Consider the following 18,587-nt stretch of genomic DNA (forward strand, 5'->3'; position numbering starts at 1 on the left):
CAGAATCTGGTATGATTACTGTGTTGTTGTTGTTTTTTTCTTTTTGTCGGCATGATTATAGAAAATAATACTGATTCAAGCTTTGAAAAAGAAATCACCCATTAATTTTGAGATCTGTATTGGTCCAACTAACAAACAGAGGACTCCTTTCACAAATACATCGAACAGAGAAAACAAAAGCAGTCATTTTGTTCGTAGTAAGAATTTCTCTACAACAAGTACTGACTCTTGACTTTAAAGTGTAGTCAGGTTAAAACTTGTGCTTCTTTTTCAATTTTGTATATATAATTGTACATCAGAAATGATGTGCATGGTTCTTGTTGTGCTAAGACACAAACTGAGTTCTGGCATTCAAAAATATAAGCAGAGAGTAAACAGAAGGGCTTCACTTTGATGTAGCTGCAAATTCTTATCATGGAAGCTTTTTATGCCACACTTTAGTAACTAGATGGCTCAGTGGTGACAATAATAGTCCGATACTATGTTATGGTTTTACACTTTTTTGTTTGTTTTAATGTTTACAGTTTTGTGGTTCTGTTGTCTTATTGGGTTACTTTATGTCACATTGCCCCCTAGTATGTTGTAAGTTTCAAATTCATGTGTAACTTTAAGGTAATGTAAATACCACACTCCCACTGGGATGAGTGCCTATGTTTCGAGAAAGCCAAAGAGAGGCAATGTTTAGTTTTGACTACATAGGTGTAGTGTTGTAACATGATATTTTTACTCTGAATATGCACTTACATGAGTGTGCAGCTTTATTCTATTGCTGACTGTAAGAACAAACTGTGCTCTATTGAATTTCACCTTCTTTGGTTCTATATAAAAGTGAAAGATGATTATGAATACATAGTAGAAAGTAAGAGCATCTTCATATTTTGATTTGAGTTTACCTTATTAATTAAAGTATATTTATTGTGAATGTATCATAGTTTAATCAAGCCTGGACTTATTTAATTATTAGAATGTGTTTCCATTTTTTTAATGAATTAAAGGGCTGAATGTTTAAGATTAGAAAAAAATGCACAGAGTAAAAGAGAAGAGAATGAAAGATTCAGAGAGAGAAAGAGAAAAAGGAGAGTGAGAATACATTTCTGGTGATATTATTAAAAGCAATGCATTACAGGCCTTTGATTGCATGGCTGAATAATTGATAAGAATGCTATTTCGGTTGGTATGAGTGCCTCTAGGTGTCACCACGCACACATACACACAATCAGAGGGATACAACTCTGCATACATATAAGGGGTTTCTTTTGTGGGTCTTTGCATGTTGTGTATGGGTGTGTTTGTGAGTTTTTGTGAACATATTAATAGCTTAGCTCCTCTTAGCCTTCCTGACAGATTGACAGAGACATTACTAATCCAGCAGTGACAAGTTGCCATCTCCTCTCTCTCTCTCTCTCTCTCTCTCTCTTCCTCTCTTCCTCTGCTACCCTTCTTTCCTCACCCAACCAAAATTACAACTCAGTGCAGCACATTGAGGTGCGTTGTGCAACAATTCAGCACTTTGTTGCATGCATTAGACTGGATTTATTTGGTTGATCATACAAAACAGATGGGACCTGTAAGATTTAGAGTGGAGACAATTTCAGTGTCTACTTGGAATTTTACACTTCTTTATAATCCCAGACTATTTTAATTTGGCAGTATGTGTTGTCAACATTATAATAAGAGATAGAAAAGTCTGACACAATACATCTCACATCTACACAATCACATTCTCTTAAGAAGAAGAAGATTTACTTTATTGATCCCCGCAAGGGGAAATTCTGTTTTTATACTCTGTTAATGAGCCCTGCTACACACACATAGGCTGAAATATACACTTGCTCAAACAGGATCCTATGGACATGCACTAATGATGTCAGAGTGAGCTCCTGAGCGGGTGGTGGGGGTTCGGTGCATTGCTCAAGGGCACCTCGGCAGTGCTCAGGAAGTGACCTCTCCAGCTACCAGACCAAACCTCCGGTTTCCAACCCAAGTCCCTACAGACTGAGCTACTGCCGCCCTACTACTTACCTCGATAGTTTGTGTGAAACATTCACAAAAACAGAAATCTATTGGATATGTAATCTAGGGATCATCAGGGGTTGTTAAAGATGTGTTATCAGTTCGACTTGGTAATAAAATCCTTACCCATTACATAACTCTTAAATACAGGACAATAAGATACTGAATTAGGCAAAATAAAAAATTTCGGAAAATTTCTCATGTCTGGATACAAACCAGCAGAAAAATAAGCCGCTGTTTTTTTTGTTTTTCTCAACAGGTGGTCTCTGTGGATCTTTATGCTGTTTCCATGCTATCTCATCTGAGTCAAGTAGTTATTCTACTGTTGAAGTGATTTGAAGTATTCTGTATTTTTCATGGGTTTGAATGCATGTTTTTGGCTCATTCTATTGACGCTTTAGTCTTTTTCACTGCCATTAGCCATGAATGTTTGCATGAATGCTTCCTGTATGTTACTTTGAACCTTGCTAACAGAGTCAATCATATCATTGCTGCTGACAGTCAGGACAGCTCGTAGAGCAGCTTCCCTTAGGCTGATTCTGGAGATCTACACCTTCTGTTTGTGAGCAATTCATTTCCTTCTTTCTTTGTAGCAGATGGTGTTATCTCTGTTGTTTATCCCTTGTACTTGCATTACTAAGGAGTGCACATCCCATGAACTGATAGTCCTCTAAGTTCAATAGTGTATCCACCCCTACTCTCCAGGGAGGAGGGTGATGTTCAGGTCCCCTCTGAGAAGTGTAAGAGGTTTCTCCTGTGTGTTAAAGGATGCTGCTCTTCTGGATGACTGCCTTTTCGTTGCTTATCAGATCTACAACTGGGATGCATTCAGGTGGAGTGGCAAGGTTCAATATATTAACCAACTCAGTGTCTATTCCTCTGCGAGTTCAGGTCAAGAGTAGAATAGCATACAGGGAGGAGGGAAGAGTCACTGTTTGTACAACTCCGACAAAGGAAGAAACACTCAAATCAAGGGGACTGTTTTGCTGCATATTTCTTGTCCTCACAAATATAGTTTAAATATAGCTCCTTCAGCTGCCATCTGTGGATTCAAAAATCTCCAAGAAAAAATCAAAGTTATTGGCCACTTTCCTTCTTACTCATCCCAAAAATCAGACATAGGCATACTTTGTTTGTCTAGACTTCTGACACCGCATGTCACTTACCCATTCACACCTATTCTCACACTGATGGCAGATGTTTCTATGTAAAGTTACTACCAGGAGAAGTAGCTTATCCCATTTGTACACATTCATACACCAATTACGAAGCAGTGGGAGCAACTTGGGGTTAAGTTGCAGACAGGTAGCTGCAGGAGCTGGGAATCAAACCCCTGACCTTCTGGTCAGACTCTACCAACTGGGCCACAGCCGCCCAGAAAGATATCTGTTTCAATCAGGGTTGCTTTAGATGCTCTGCCTCTCTTTAACACTCATCCATATATACTGGTTCTCTGAGTTAATAAGGGCCTGTATACTGGCTACACATTCTTTGTTAACAGGGACCACTAAGAGCCATAGAGACTCAACCATACGGACTGGGGAAATGAAACAACGAGCTGTCAGCTGCTGAGAGTCATATCTGCAGTTTGTGGGGATTATTCTCAGTAAGACTGGCTGTACAAGCAACCCTTTACATAACAGCGAGTTCTTATAATAATGATGAAATCTTAAAAATCATAACGGGGTTGTAATGTAATAATTATTTAAAATGTTTATATAAGCAGGACAAGCAGTGACCTACTTGACAAGCTTCTAACAATGTACTTTGTTTCTGTCATTTTAATTATTATTACATTACTTCAAACTAATTTTCAAAGGAAGTTGTGCAATAATCACAAGTCTCTGGATTGCATCCACCTACACAGTATGGGGGTGGGTGGCACAAATGCACAAAGTGCAATAGAGTTCTTCCTCTGCATATATACAATGATGTATTGCAAACATCACCATATACAGATTGTCTACTGTACACCTAACCCAGAAACCCAAAAATAGACAAAAGCATACAGTATGCTTCACAAATTTGCTTCGCTCCAACACACGCACGCAAGCGCACATACAAATAAACCAATGAATATAAGGTAAAGTATCAGAGAAAGCACACACTACAGTCACAAGCACTCCTGGATACGGTGCTTCACATACTTACACACTCACATTCAATCATACACACAGATGTGGTCTGTCTGTCTTTCTGCCTCTCTCACAATTACACATAAACAGTACACATACTTTATATGAGGGTTTTTCTTCCAGTATACAACACATTTTGTTTATGGGGAGTATTATTTGGCGTTTCCCTTTTATTAACTTCTAGTTGGAAAATTGAGCATTTGATTTAAAAAAGAAAGTAAATTGAGGTCTTTTAATTTCATTTTCATAGTTTGCCTTCATTTTTAAATAAGCAGACGGCAGATTTTTAATGGTGTGTCCCTTTGGAAAAAAAACCCTTCATATTCAGTCTTGTACATACACACATACAGGTTTAGTCGTCCATACCTCGACAAATCGGAGCAGGAAAGTCCCAGACAGCTGTGTTTCCAGCATTGGTGATGCAGGTGAGAGTGGCATGCCCGTCCAAGACATACCCAGGAACACAGCTATACCGCACACTGTCTCCCACAGCGTATCGGGGGCCACCACTCAGCACTGCTTTGGGTGGGACACCTGGGTTTCCACATGATGAACTGTGGAGTTCTGCAGAAACAGAGAGAATGAGAGGAAAATAGATCAGGGTTTTTCAATTTCCTTTTGGAATAAATTGTGCTAAAATGTTAAACGAAGCATTTCCCCAAACTCATCTGTCACTCAACCAGATAATAAATCCAGCTTTTGCTGTGATGTGAGGAATCCAAAAGCTGCTCTCAAGCCCTAACAGTCCAATTCCTTTAACTGCAGATACCATTATAAACAGAATTTCATGGTCATATGAGATGCACACTTGCATTGGAATTATGCAGTTTAAAGCTACACATTGTTTCAGCTTCTTTTAAAGTCTTACCCTAAACAAACAAGCCATAAAGCCTGAGGTTCTTTACAGTACATATAGCACATCACGGCAGCTGTTAAAGGACTTTTTTGACTGCACTCCAAGTCAAAGCAGACAAAACGTAGCCCCAGAGAAAAGGAGGGAGACAATACCAGTGTGTTTTATAGTTAATCACATTATTCCCTCTAGATACAGTTATGTGCTGAAGACATATGCACAAGTGTGGGTATAAACAACCGTACACACAAGCACAAACACAGAAGAGAGAGGGAGAGAGCGACAGAAAGGGAGAGAAAGGGGTATTACAAGCCATAAAGCAGGAAGTAGATGGGAGAACAGGGACCAACTCGGGTCTTATTGTTTGAACTTGATTGATACAACTATGGAACTGTTCAGACAGATGGGGGGTTAGGGAGGGAGGGACTGGAGGGAGACGGACAGATTGTGTGAGGAGGAGGCAAGAGCACAGAGAGGCATAAAGAGGGGGAGGTGGGGGAAAAAAAACGAGCAACATGATGCTCAATGTGATAGATATATGTGTGTAACTACTCAGACAGAGTGGGGAGAGGGGGGAAAAGAGGGGCAAGTTTAAAAGGGAAGAGAAATGAGAGAATGGGGGAAATCTGCAGTTATAGTGATAAAGATTATGCTCAGTATGCTCCCAAATGAGTAGTGAAAACAGAGAAAATTTTACAAGAAACTATGAAAACCTCACAGCTTCTGCTTCAGTCATACTTGTGCAATCATTCCTGAATGGAAAGTTTAAACATGGCTGCAGGGGGAAAAAAATGAGGTATTATCATTTGAAAAGCTTACAGTGGGTAAAGAAGATCTGATGTCAGCAAACAATCCGATTGAGCGATGTTTAGATTTGTGGGCTGATTAGTTTTTTCAATCACACCCTTTTCTCCTCTCATATTGTGCCTCCAGAGTTACCATAGTGCTGGTAAATACTCAGAGGATTAGTTGGACATTTTGTATTCCTTGGTGGTGATGAAAACAGCTACTTTTTTTCTTATTAGCGCCCGTGTTGATTGTGATGTGGGTCAAGACAACCAAAGCTGAAGAATCATTTTTAAAAAAAGAACGCAAATAATTTAATAACTGAAATCATTCACTTGGAAGGAAGTAAATACACACATTCATGACTTCTGTGACTAGAGTAAAATCTAAAGTTTTAGTTGAAGAGTTTCTTTGTGTTTATTTAATCCTGCATCCCAGGAAGCATGGACAGAAAAAGAGAGAGGAAAAGACCCTCTTACCGCCCATATCCTTATCTTCACACATACACACACACAGTTACAGAGAAATGTACACTGACAAGACACACTTGCACCCTTGCACGCATCTGCAGGCCCAGGGTCATCCATCACTGTGGCCACCCCCTGTGCTGCGTTGTGATTGGGTGTCAGGTTGGCCTAGTGTTGCGACCTGTTGGCCTATCGATTTTGCCAGTCAGCGCGGCCCCACTTGGTGTCAGGATGTTTGTTGTTCAATGTCCTATCAGACACACATTTACTCTTAGCAACACAAAGACATATACACACACACACACACTCAAACACACACTCAAACACACAAACTTAGAGCGGGTCTGTTGGTGGCTCAGGGTGCTGTTGGAGATGCACAAACATAAACACTTTGTTTCTCTGACACAGGTTTTTTTCGTAAGTGTCCTTACATAATTCTGCAACCTTCTTTTATTTTCCCCTATTTTTTCCATCTGTCTCCTCTTCTTTACTCCATTGTTTTTTTCCTTCATTCCCAAATTCCCTGTTTGTTTAATCCCTCCCTTGTCTTCTATTAATGTCTCTTCCTGTCACACTCCTTCCCTTCCTCCCCTCCTGTTTCCTCCTAAACTTAACACTTTGATGACAAGCCAGCAAGCTCCTTGCCTCCACTTCTCTCTCTCTCCTGCTCAAACTATACCACTACATCACCCTTCTGTCCATCCCTTCATCCCTCCTTCCTTTCTCCCTAGTTTATAGTGTACATCACATAGTTTCATTACACTAGTTTATTCAGTAGCCGGCGGCGGGACCGCAGTCTTCTTCATGGTTTATTGCTGCCTGCCCACTTTCATTTATTCTCTCTTACCCTCACTTCTTCCTCCTCTCTAGTCTCTCTCTTTATCCATCTTTGTCTGCCTCTCTGTCTCTGTCTCTCCCTAGTTTACCATAACCATGATTCCAGTCTCAGTTGCTTCATTACAAGCTGCTGCTTTTATGGACCATCTGTAGAACTATCTGCATTCGTCACACACACACACACACACACACACACACACACACACACACACACACACACACACACGCAGAGAGGTGTACAAAGGCCCTCGTGTAGAGCAGACACCAGCATGCAGCTTCTCTTTCTGCCACACACACACACATAACCATTTACCTGGCTTTTATTTCTCCCTAGATAAGCAATTACAGCGAAGGCCAGGAACAGGGAGCACAAGACGGAAGAATTGAGGTGGGAGAAAAGAGCTGATTGGTGGGTAAAAGACGAGAGCAAAGTGCTAAAAAAAATAGAAAAGAAATGCTGTCATGCTTTCATAGTTTTCAGTAAGACAGATGACACATCAGGCTGATGAATCGGAGGAAGGACAGCGAAGACAGGGAGACGGAGAGGGAGACAGAAAAAGGTAAAATTTAGAGAGCGATGATTCAATGTGTTTGCAGGTTTTACACCTCCGTCAGCAGCAGGTTTGATAAAGGATGAACCAAGTTTTATATATCAGAACATAATAGATGCTGAAACGCATGGAATCTGTTACAAGAAAACATGTACATAGATTTATTTTAACTGTAATAGAAAAATGATTTTCAGAAACTGTTTTCAAGACATTTCCTGTAAAAGGGGGAAGGTTTATGAGGTCTGTAACAGAAAAGACAAATGACTTGGGAGGTCTGTCACAAACAGATAGGTGTTCTGGGGCACTTAGATCTATAAAAGGTTTCACTTGCTAACAACTTCAGAACAAGTCTGCTGTCAGTGTGATTTATTCATCACCTGGACCAACTCTTTTTATAGTCTTGTGAAGAACTTTTGTCATAAAACAGTTTTGGTTCTGGAAGTGATTGACATTTTACAGCCTGAGTTGTACATCTTTTTTTTGGTCAGGTTTATTCCACCCCACAAAGACAGAGGCAAAACACAGATTAAGTCTTGTCACACCTTTTGTCAGTTTAGAGTTTTATTACTGAATAGTTTACATAAAAATAATGAATATTCTTTTAGGAGCTTTTCTGTCAGTGGAACAAATTCAACTTCATAGATTAAAAAAAATAAGGGATATGTATGTAGGACTAAAATACACATTTATGCATGATTTTTTTATCAAGTACATTACAGAAAGACTAACTGAGAAAAAAAAAAGAAAGACTAACTGAGGAAAAGCCTGAGAATCTTCAGAAGAGCAGAGTTAAGGGGCGCTGGTGGCGCAGTAGTTAGTGTGCGCGCCCCATGTATGGAGGCTGTAGTCCTCTAAGCAGACGGCCCAGGTTCAAATCCCACCTGTAGCTCCATTTCCGCATGTCATTCCCCACTCTCTCTCCCTGATTTCCAACTCTATCCACTGTCCTATCTCTCCATTAAAGGCTCAAAAAGCCAAAAAAGAAGAGCCGAGTTACGGAGAAAGAGGTTACATCAATGGATTTGGGAATAAATGAGCGTCATGGTAAACAGCGGACATAAGTCATTTGTGTGCACATTTCTCACTTACAGTAAAAGCATTCGTAATATTGTCAGTGGATTTTTATGTCAATGTTATTCCCCCTATTGTTCGCAAGCTGCTGCAGAGCTGTCAAGCAACTGTCACTCTTACTGGGATTCAAGCAATTTCCTCACATTCTAACTATGACAGCTCAGCAATCACAGAAAGGATAATATGGAATTATTCTAACATGGCTGTGTGCTTTTTAATATGAAAAAGATTAATGCCAAGATGAGATATCCAGCATTTGAAAAATGTGAAAGCTGTCACCATAAAAGCATCAACTGAAGAAAATGTTGAATGGTAGAGAAAATCAGAGAAGAAAGAATAATATGTAGAACCCAAGAACGAAAGGAGTGTACCTTTCTTTTGTAACCCTCGTTTTTGAATCAAAAAAGAGTGTTTAACTAGTTCAGACCTTTTCTTCAGAAGTGTTTATTGAGTAGGTAAGGATAGGGCAGACCATCTCCCTATTCATTGATGATGAAATGATTGGCTCTTCCTGGCATGAAAACCACGACACAACAAACCAGCATGCAAGATAAGCAAAAATGCAAGCAGTACAAGCATCATCCACAGCTCTTGCCTCTCCAGTACAGCATACTGCAACATACGGCAACATACAAAATCCAATAATAGGAACAGCAGGGATACTTTGACTCTAGTCTAACTCCCTGTGGTGAAACAGGGCAGACACACCAGTAGGGACAGGGTTTCTCTTTCATCCACATGCTGGTCTAACTTTGACTTAATAAGTAGGCTAGAGCACTGAATTTATGATTACATACATTACAATATGTGAACTTTGAGGAGGCATTCAACAAATAAGAGATTGGTTAGATGTTGACCAGTATCAAGATTCTCCAGCTAAGTGACAATCAGAACATCACCAGCCATGAGTGACTGATTTACTTGTTTTTATTTAGCATACAATGTTAAAGTGATACGCCAGGTAAATGTGATGATAGTAAAGCTCTAAACTTTTCTAAAATGGTAATGCCTGATTTTAGACAGAAGTATCTAAAAAAAAAAAGCACGCCTCTGCAGTATTTGTGTAAAGATAATGGTCATATTCCACCTCTGCATACTAGAGCAGGCCAAGCATTTTGGGTAGTTTATAGGGAGGTCCATTTCTGCACCAATCATCCACTTGATTTGTGATAACATGACCGCTTCACACTTATTGTTCCAGAATGAAGCACCATAACTCTGCATTTTGGTGAAACTGACAGCTTGATGATGTGGGCACAATTAGTCTTTTTAAATTGTGTTGCCAAATAACATTAGTTGCCTAATTGGCCCCGATGGGACTTATGCAGGGCTATACTGGGTCATAAATTAAGACAGTGCAGCAATAAAAGAAAATTCCAAAATACTTTTGTGCAAAGCATAGGGTTTTTTTCTCTCTCTCTCTCTCTCTCTCTGTCTCCCATTACTTACAAAAATTACAGGGTAAGGGACATCATTTCCAACAATCTACAAGCTTCCTCCCCAAATCTTGACGATGCAGAGGTTATGCATCCTGTGTGGCAGGAAAAGTGAAAGATGCAGCGCTCAGAGTTCTGCATATGTGAGTGAGTAGTGCATAAGACTTTTTTGCCTTAGACCAAAGTTAAGGGTCCCTGTCCAATTTGTGCTCTGCTTTCTATGCAAACTATAGCAAAGCATTTCAGGACTTTAAATTCATGGCAACATAAAGAAAAACGTTTTAGAGTACAATGCAAAGATGTTCATATCAATATTTTGTCTGGTGTTTGATTTGTTTTGTCTTTTATGGAACTTAATACAAAGCAAAGGACAAAATAAATCTTACAAATGCACTGAGAGTACGTCCATGTTTTATACAGTCTAATGTTGAAACTGAGAATTTTTTGTTTTTGTTTTTGGTCACACAAAGACAGAAACATACTTGTTGATGGTGTAATTGAGAATAATTATGAGTGATTATGAAAACATTAATGGAGGTAGAAAGGACTAATGGCGGCTGAAGATGTGTGTGTGTCAGAGAGAAGCTGAGACATTCTGGGGGAGAATTAAATTGGGAAGAAAAGAGAGCTCTTCGATAGAGTAACAGTCATTAAATGCATCAGATCATGTGGCAGCTGTGAGGATCAGTTAATACACACAACCATGCTGCTAATGACCGTGGCTACTTATGGAGATCAAACGTTATGGACTCAGAGCAGCAGACCACTAATGTCTCTCAGGGTTTATTACACGCCATGCCACAGACAATCAAACACACACACCACTCTCGCTGAAGGTAGAGGAAGTCCTGAGGATTGTTTTAGTGGTTTGCTGAAGTTCTATGTGAAAAGTAATCATCTATATTCAATATGGCTTTGAAGTAGCTACAGGAGGCAGCCATGTGTTTGCACTGTTGCTCATCTTGTTTATATGCCTGAAGAGAATAATTATTGACAAGGTGTGCCCTGGGGAAATGATTGACATAAATGAACCTTATTGGTCAGATTTTGCCTATCCCCGACTGATCATCCAAAGTTTTTTTTTTTTTTTTTGCACTCAGATCCAAGTGAAGCGGTTCACAGCGGGCCTGGATCAGTAAAAATGTAATACAAACATATCGATGGCCTGGTTTCTATGTTATGAACCAGTTCAATGAGGTTGTGATTCCTATCCTGCATACTCTGTTTAGCATCTGTAATCTCGTGAGACTTAATGGTTGACTCTTAACCTCTCACAAATGTATTATCTTAAAGAGCATGCCAGTTAGTGTAAGTTAGCTCACAAGGAGAAAACAACAACATTCAATGTTGCCGTAATTTACAGTTCTCCAACCCAGAAAAACAAGTCACATGTACTGATATGGAAAAAGAGAAACTTCCCAAAAGTCTGCCCATCTCTACGCTTTTTGCAGAAAAGTGTTTAAATACAACGACAGAATGAAGAATCACACCTGTTGAGGTGGCAAAGTGAAACCAGTCCAAGTATGCTAACATTAGCATGCAGTAGCCCAAGCAGACCGTAATATTAAACACTTTCTCTAGTCACAACTCTCCTACGTCATGGTGTCGATAGCCCAATGTATGACTAAGGTTTACAAACTAACAGTGTTCTTGGGAGTAACGGCTTACCTGACATGGTTAATACATTTGACTTTGAGAGAATGACAGAATGTTTGATTGTACAATGAGCATATTCTCTCTTCTCTTGGAAAAGTAATAAACAAAAGGACATGTGATTTTGAAATGACACACAGGCTATCATTTTTTTCTCAGTTCTATAATGTAAAAAAAAAAAATAATTTGGATTCAATTATCATATTGTAGTACATCAAATCGAATCAAATCACATCACATCACATCAAATGGTCCAGAATTAAATTGCACCAAATCAGATCTTAGCCCTAGAGAACCGAATCAGATCAAGTTGCCTTGTAAAGGAGAGCAGTGTTTCCCCTACCATTATATTAAATTTTAGATTAATTTATTGGGCTTTTTGGGCCTTTATTGTAGGGATAGGATAGTGGATAGAGTCGGAAATCAGGGAAAGAACTCATTTAAAGATACCTTTCCGATAGAAAAGGACAGCTGTCATTAAAAGTAACACATGAACACCAAGATTCCTTCAAGTCGTCGATTCGTTGTGTCGTCGTGTCGGCTTGTCCCCACCCCCCAACGCTGTAAACCTAGGGGAAACACTGCAAACACTGTCTCCTTTTTTATTGTAATTATGGAAGTCAGGTATTCATCACTTGACATACCATTGTGAATGCAGAATTATTTCAACTATAGATCTAATAAGGACAGACTTTCAAAAACATGAGAGTATGTAATACAAAATAATAAGAGTCATCCGAGTGAGGATGCCATTTAATGTGACTCACTGAAATCATTCAAAGCATGAATAGCCCTGGAAAACATTATTACTTAATATTTTTGGGGATACAATATTCATCTAGGAACGCTGCTTGAATAGATCTACCTCCTTCTTTCTTCCAGCCTTGCATATCTGCATGCAGTTGAATAAGAAGATAATGACGGCAGACTGACTGCTCACGAAGAAACACGGGATGTCAATTATCAGCCCGTTACCTCCACTTCACCGCTGTGTGTGTACGCTCTAGTGCAGAGTGTGTGAGGTTCAGTAAACAAGTGTGTGTGTTTTGTGAGTTTGTTTGTGTCTGTGTGTATAGCTCCTTGATGTGGTGATCAATGTTTCTGTGAGCCCTGGTTCAATAAACCATTACAGTCCCCCCTAAAGACATCCTGCCATCAGAGTTTCATTAGACACACATACACATACACATACATACAAAGGAAAGCAAAAAATAAGACTATGTGTTGTCGTTTGATCCAACCTGAAAGGGCTACCTCCATCTTTCTTAAGAGCACAACAAATCAGCTCCATATGTCTGGATCAAGCAAAATGCTATCAAGGTCCAGTGCTTACAAGCAATGCAAAAACAGGCAGCTTGCTGGTGTATGATGGTTATATATAAAGATTGTACGAATATTTTTGGCAATAAAGGCTGGTTTAATTGTCAAAGTGTGCAGTTTTTTCAAAGCAAAAAGGCAAGTGTGTGTAATTATCCAAAGTCATTATCCCATTGAGTTCTAGATACCATTAGTCTTAATATCAAAGGGCTGCACTGATTTCAGTCAGGGTCCTTATTTGCTTTCTTCCCTCTCTAAATGACCCTTTTCTTCTCCATCTTGCACGTCCATATCTTCCTCACACCTCTCCCTCTCTTCTTCTCTTATCTCTACTCACAGCCACCCCTCTTTTATTAATTAAAACTGTGTGTGTGTGTATGTGTGTGTGTGTGTGTGTGTGTGTGTGTGTGTGTGTGTGTGTGTGTGTGCGCGCACATCAGGCTTCAGTATTAATTAAAGGTGTGAATGCTAATTGGTCAGATCAATAACGGGTCGTTAGGCCTCAGGGGCCAACGGCCAATAGGAAATCGTTAGGTGTCTAACATCACTGTCACTCTGCTAAAGCTGCACTGCACTGTGACATATGCACACAGACACACAATTGCACTTACACACACTGATTTGTACTTGCACCCACACTTCTGTCATCTGGAGAGACCTCAAAGGTTGCAAAAGAGCAGAAGGGGTGAGCAAGCGTCAGCTGGAGAATAGATAAAAACTTACTGTATGTTCCTAAAACTAAATCAATATCCATTAAATACAGCGAGACACTGATAGGGGGAAAGAGAGAGGGAGAGAAGGGGTTAGAGAAAAGATTCAGATGCCTTGGTTGTCACTTAAGAGGACTGAGAAAATGAGTGAGTCCCCTCAGAAGGCCTTTTTGTGCTGATCAATATCAGAGCACTCTTTCTTCCCTCACCCACATACTCACAGTTCTCTCTCTCATCTTTCAATGTGTCCTCTTTCTTCTGCCTTAGATTTCTGATTGTCAAATGTTTTGGTATGATGTTTAATTAGATTGCTTACTAACAGTAAAACGCTTGTCTTTACCTCATTGAGAATTGCTCAGGAGAGTAGAAAAAGAAAACAGAAGACAAAAAGAGAGAAAAGAAGAAGAGGAAAGAGGAGGAGGGAGGGAAGGATTCTTTTAGTTTACGTGGTTTAGGTAATGAAAGAGAGAAATATCACTCAAAGAAAGGAAAATTATCCGCTCAATTTACAATTTCTAACTCACCAAAACAGTACCTTTGTACTCCCCTTAAGGTATTAAATGCTTTTCAAAGAAAAGGTGAAACTTTAGCAGCTAACAAACTCCGTTACCACAACTTTAGATTCTTTCTTAGATGCCTAATCTTGGATTAGGTGTGGACAATACTGTGAGAGATAACATTACTCCATCCAACACACATTGACTAACTACTGGTTGTGTTGTTATGAAATTTGGAGGTTTTTTGAGGTGAGCGATATTTCTTGAAATTTAAACCCTGTTTTTTTACGGCAACGATTTATTACAGTATTACAAATTAATAAATTAAAACTATGAAACATAATAGCTTTAGTTTATTTCATAATTATTTACATGACACTTATGTTGTATAGATTTTAGGGATATGAAGCATTTGAAGATATTCCCAAAATAGGAAATCTGCCCATGAGGACACTGGATCAACAATTCCTTATGCAGTTTAAAGAGTCGATGTGCACATTTCCATAAAGGGTTTGCTACCAACATTTTGTATTTATTCTGGACTCTACATAAGCATTCCTGGAGAAATTTCACCAAGCAGCCCATTCGCCTTCTGTTTTTTTTTAATCGTTATGACCCCAAAGCTTTTCCAGCAGCTCCATCCTGAAGACAAACATGACGGTCTGCTACAGTTAATGCTGTTGATCCTTCCATCTGACATTTCGTATTATGGTTGTTATGAACAGTGCTCCCTTGTGGGTTTACTAGCAGGGCTTTCACTGTTGTCATTTTCCAATATCGCCTTCACAGAGACCTTTTGCTCATCTTAAAACAAACAGACACCAAGTGAGATCACAGTCACTGATAGCTATGCAAGGTCCATGGGTACTGATTTGCAATTTTTGAGTCTCAAGGGGTTCCATGTAACAAAACAAAACTCTGGTTTTAAAAAGTTCACTTGCAATTCCATTTTCCAACAGGTAAGCCTGGTGAGGGGAGGCTTGTTATCACCTACTAGTTCTATGGTCCTAAGGGCCAATCGAATGTGGGGAAAATATACCTTAGTATACCTGGGTGGGCAGCCTAGGTGAGAAACACTGCACACTACATGTTATAGGCCACACGTGGCCCCCTGTATGTCTCTACACCTGCATGCCCCATCAGAATTACTGCCTTAGAGAGAGTCATTGTCAATGTGTGTGTAGGTCTCCAGTCACTGACAACTTCAGCCATACTGTAATATATAATACGAATATATAATAAAAAAAATGTCAACTTAGCCTGCCCCTAAGTGTGTGTGTGTGTGTGTGTGTGTGTGTGTGTGTGTGTGTGTGTGTGTGTGTCTGTGTCTGCATATAACTCGTAACTCTGGGCTGATAACATCTGTGTGTTGCTTCGTTGCACAGGCGAGGTGTGCTAGCTTGCTAGCTATGTGGGTGTGTGTATTTCCCAGAGTGTGTGTGATATCTAATAGCTGTGGTTACTGTAGCATGACTTATTAAATTTAACATCAAGAGACCCCCTGGAAGGCTGACTGACAGATACCAGTACACACACACACACACACACACACAGACACAGACACACACAGACACACACACACACACACACACACACACACACACACACACACACACACACACACACACACACACACACACACACACACATTTAATGCACCAAGCTCACCTTAACTGTGAAACTAACCAACCAACACAAACATAGCTGAGTAATCTTTTAACATATAAATGCACTGATTATATAATGCATGAAAATCAAACATATTGGATGCAGGTTTTGGCATGACCTCAATTTCCTCTACAAAATACAGGTTAGAGAATTAACTTAAGCAGGCAAAGAGCCCAACATAAGTGCCGCCTTCTGTCATTGATGCTACTTCCAATTATAAATGCTGAGCAAATCAACACTCAGGTTAAACAAGGGTAAGAATTCCTTTGTGTCTTGATCAAAAAAGCTGCTATAGCTGTTTTAGTTGATCTGGTTAAATCCCTGACATGGGCCGAGATCCAAACACTCAACGTTTGAAGATTTAACATCGGCTTTCAAAATCATTTTTGTTGAATTAATATAAAAATGTATAGTATGATGACAGCAGCCTTACAGCTGAAATTTACTTCAAGACAAAAGCAGCTGGCCTCTGTCATGTTTCAGTTCTTTCATCCCATTTCCATGATGTCCCTTTAAATCTTTTTTTTTCTTTCCTCTCATCTAGTCCTCTGTCACCAGTCTTTGAACCATTATTGCAGTACAATCTCACATAAACTACAACCCAACAAGTGTGTGAGCAGTGTTGTTTGTGTTTTCATGGGTAATTGATGCACAGTCACTGGGGAATCAGTTCCTGCAGACGTTGTTCTTTTATCACAGGACAAAACTAAAATATTTTCAACAATCTTTTATGACAGAGGCAGGCATCACAAGGCAGGACTCTGTCTGCAAAGTAAAGGAGTTTTAAATTAACTTGCCTTTACTTCACAACTAACTGAATGTGATCAAAACTGGTGTTAATATTTTCCAAAAGGGGTGCGCGATTTATCCGCATTATTTATATTTAGCCATTTATTCCTCGGTGTGGGCGCCCAGGTTCATGTCCGAACGGGGGCTAACTAGTTTCAGCTTAAATAGGCCTTTTATGACACAGCTGCATTGGAGACTATCCAGCCTCACAATAATACATTAAAAACACTTATATTGTTTAAACAGTTTATGAGCGAGACAGAGACCCTGTCAGTATTTTCTTAAATAGTTCAAGCATTTGATTCATAAAATAGCCTATTACTTGAACATTATAAGCCGTGATTAGTATTAACTTAAACATCATCACACAAGTCTGTTGGTTAAAAAAAGGGATTGGTACAAAAAAAGGTGTAAAAAGAAAAGTGTAATGTTGTCTATGTTTCTGTTTTGGTCCTATAGGCAAATAAAAAAAACATCTTGATAAAGTTTGGATTTTTTATATTGTATGCAACATGTCCTTAGTCAGTCACAACACGTTCAGCTGATAAACTGAACTACTTTTGGTTTGTTTTAGAGTTTTAAATATTTTTTTTACATCATGCTTCAAGTTATTGTCTTGTGCTTAAATACTATCAACCTTTGTAGCCCCAGTTTTATGAGCAAAAAAGTGAAGGTGCAGCCCTGTATATACTTTTTTTAAAAGAAGTTCAAGTCAAGTCGACACCAAGATAGGGTCTAATGTTTAAGGTAGAAATATTTTGTAACCTTTAAAGGAAGTTTATTTAGTAAATGGTCCACAGCAAGAACTGTAAAATTACAAGAAAACAAAGTTCAATGAACAACACATGGACAGCCTGTCTTATGTAGGATGCAGGCAGTAGTCTTGTGATTAAACCTCAAGTTCATATTTTTTTTAAAAACGTTTTTAAACTTTCAAACTTCACTACTCTCCATTACTGTACTATAGTTCTACTTTTTAAAGAAACCTTAGTTAAGACGCTCAAAGCAATCTACAGAGTAGAGAAAAACCAAATCTGCTGATAGAAAGCACAGCACACGGGTTGTAGAATACAGCGCTGACAGTCATTTTAACAATTAATCAGACGATTAAATATTGAGAGAGGAACCCCATTGGAACACCGTTAAATAATGAAATCTTCTGATGAGAGGCAGCTCTAGGAGGTCAGAGATCACTCAGTTGACGTATCTTGTTGGATTGTTTTTGGACAGTGTTACATTTGGTGAATCTCTGATTGGCTGACAGTGTTGAGGGATACCTCTTTCCTGAATGCTACCTCGGACTGCTGTTTGAGTCTGGACATCAGAAAACTGCTGCGTAAGCATGACCCTGCTCATTTTGTAGTTATGCTAATAAGGTGACATTCCTTCCGGCTTGGCAGAAGGAGCTGATTGGATGGGCCGAGGTTGTGACCCTGAAGGGAGGCCGTTTGATTGGTTGGCTGACGTAAAGCTGAATAATGGACTGACATTGGCTAGGAGGCTGTATTATCATCAACACCCTCACATACACACAAACTGTACACTTCTGCAGCACATAAGAACACTTCCACACACACACAAATTTTAAGTGTACCAAGAAGCCTATATTTTAGTCAAGTGGCGACCAGTTGTGTGACAGTCCTGAATATTGGATCAATATATCATTTGATGTCATTTCTGTCCTGTCCCAGCACAGACGGGGTTGGTAGCTATTCGCTTTAATTCCATCATAAAAGTATTTAATACCATCCAGGTATGAGGTCAATAAATCATCTTCTGGGCTTCTATACGTGTAAAACTTCAA

General features: G+C 39.3%; 1 protein-coding gene across 1 annotated transcript in view; it reads right to left on the reverse strand.

The window, feature by feature from the left end:
* Positions 1–3,993: 3,993 nt before the first annotated feature.
* Positions 3,994–18,587, reverse strand: part of csmd1a (CUB and Sushi multiple domains 1a) — a 135,966-nt gene continuing 121,372 nt past the window's right edge. The window contains exon 5 of the mRNA XM_061060452.1: positions 3,994–4,712. Within this exon, the coding sequence (XP_060916435.1) occupies positions 4,501–4,712 (212 nt within the window). The 3' untranslated portion in view covers positions 3,994–4,500. The remainder of the gene's footprint in view (positions 4,713–18,587) is intronic.

The sequence above is a fragment of the Labrus mixtus genome, chromosome 16, assembly GCF_963584025.1.
Source record: "Labrus mixtus chromosome 16, fLabMix1.1, whole genome shotgun sequence".
In the NCBI taxonomy this organism is placed as follows: Eukaryota; Metazoa; Chordata; class Actinopteri; order Labriformes; family Labridae; genus Labrus; species Labrus mixtus.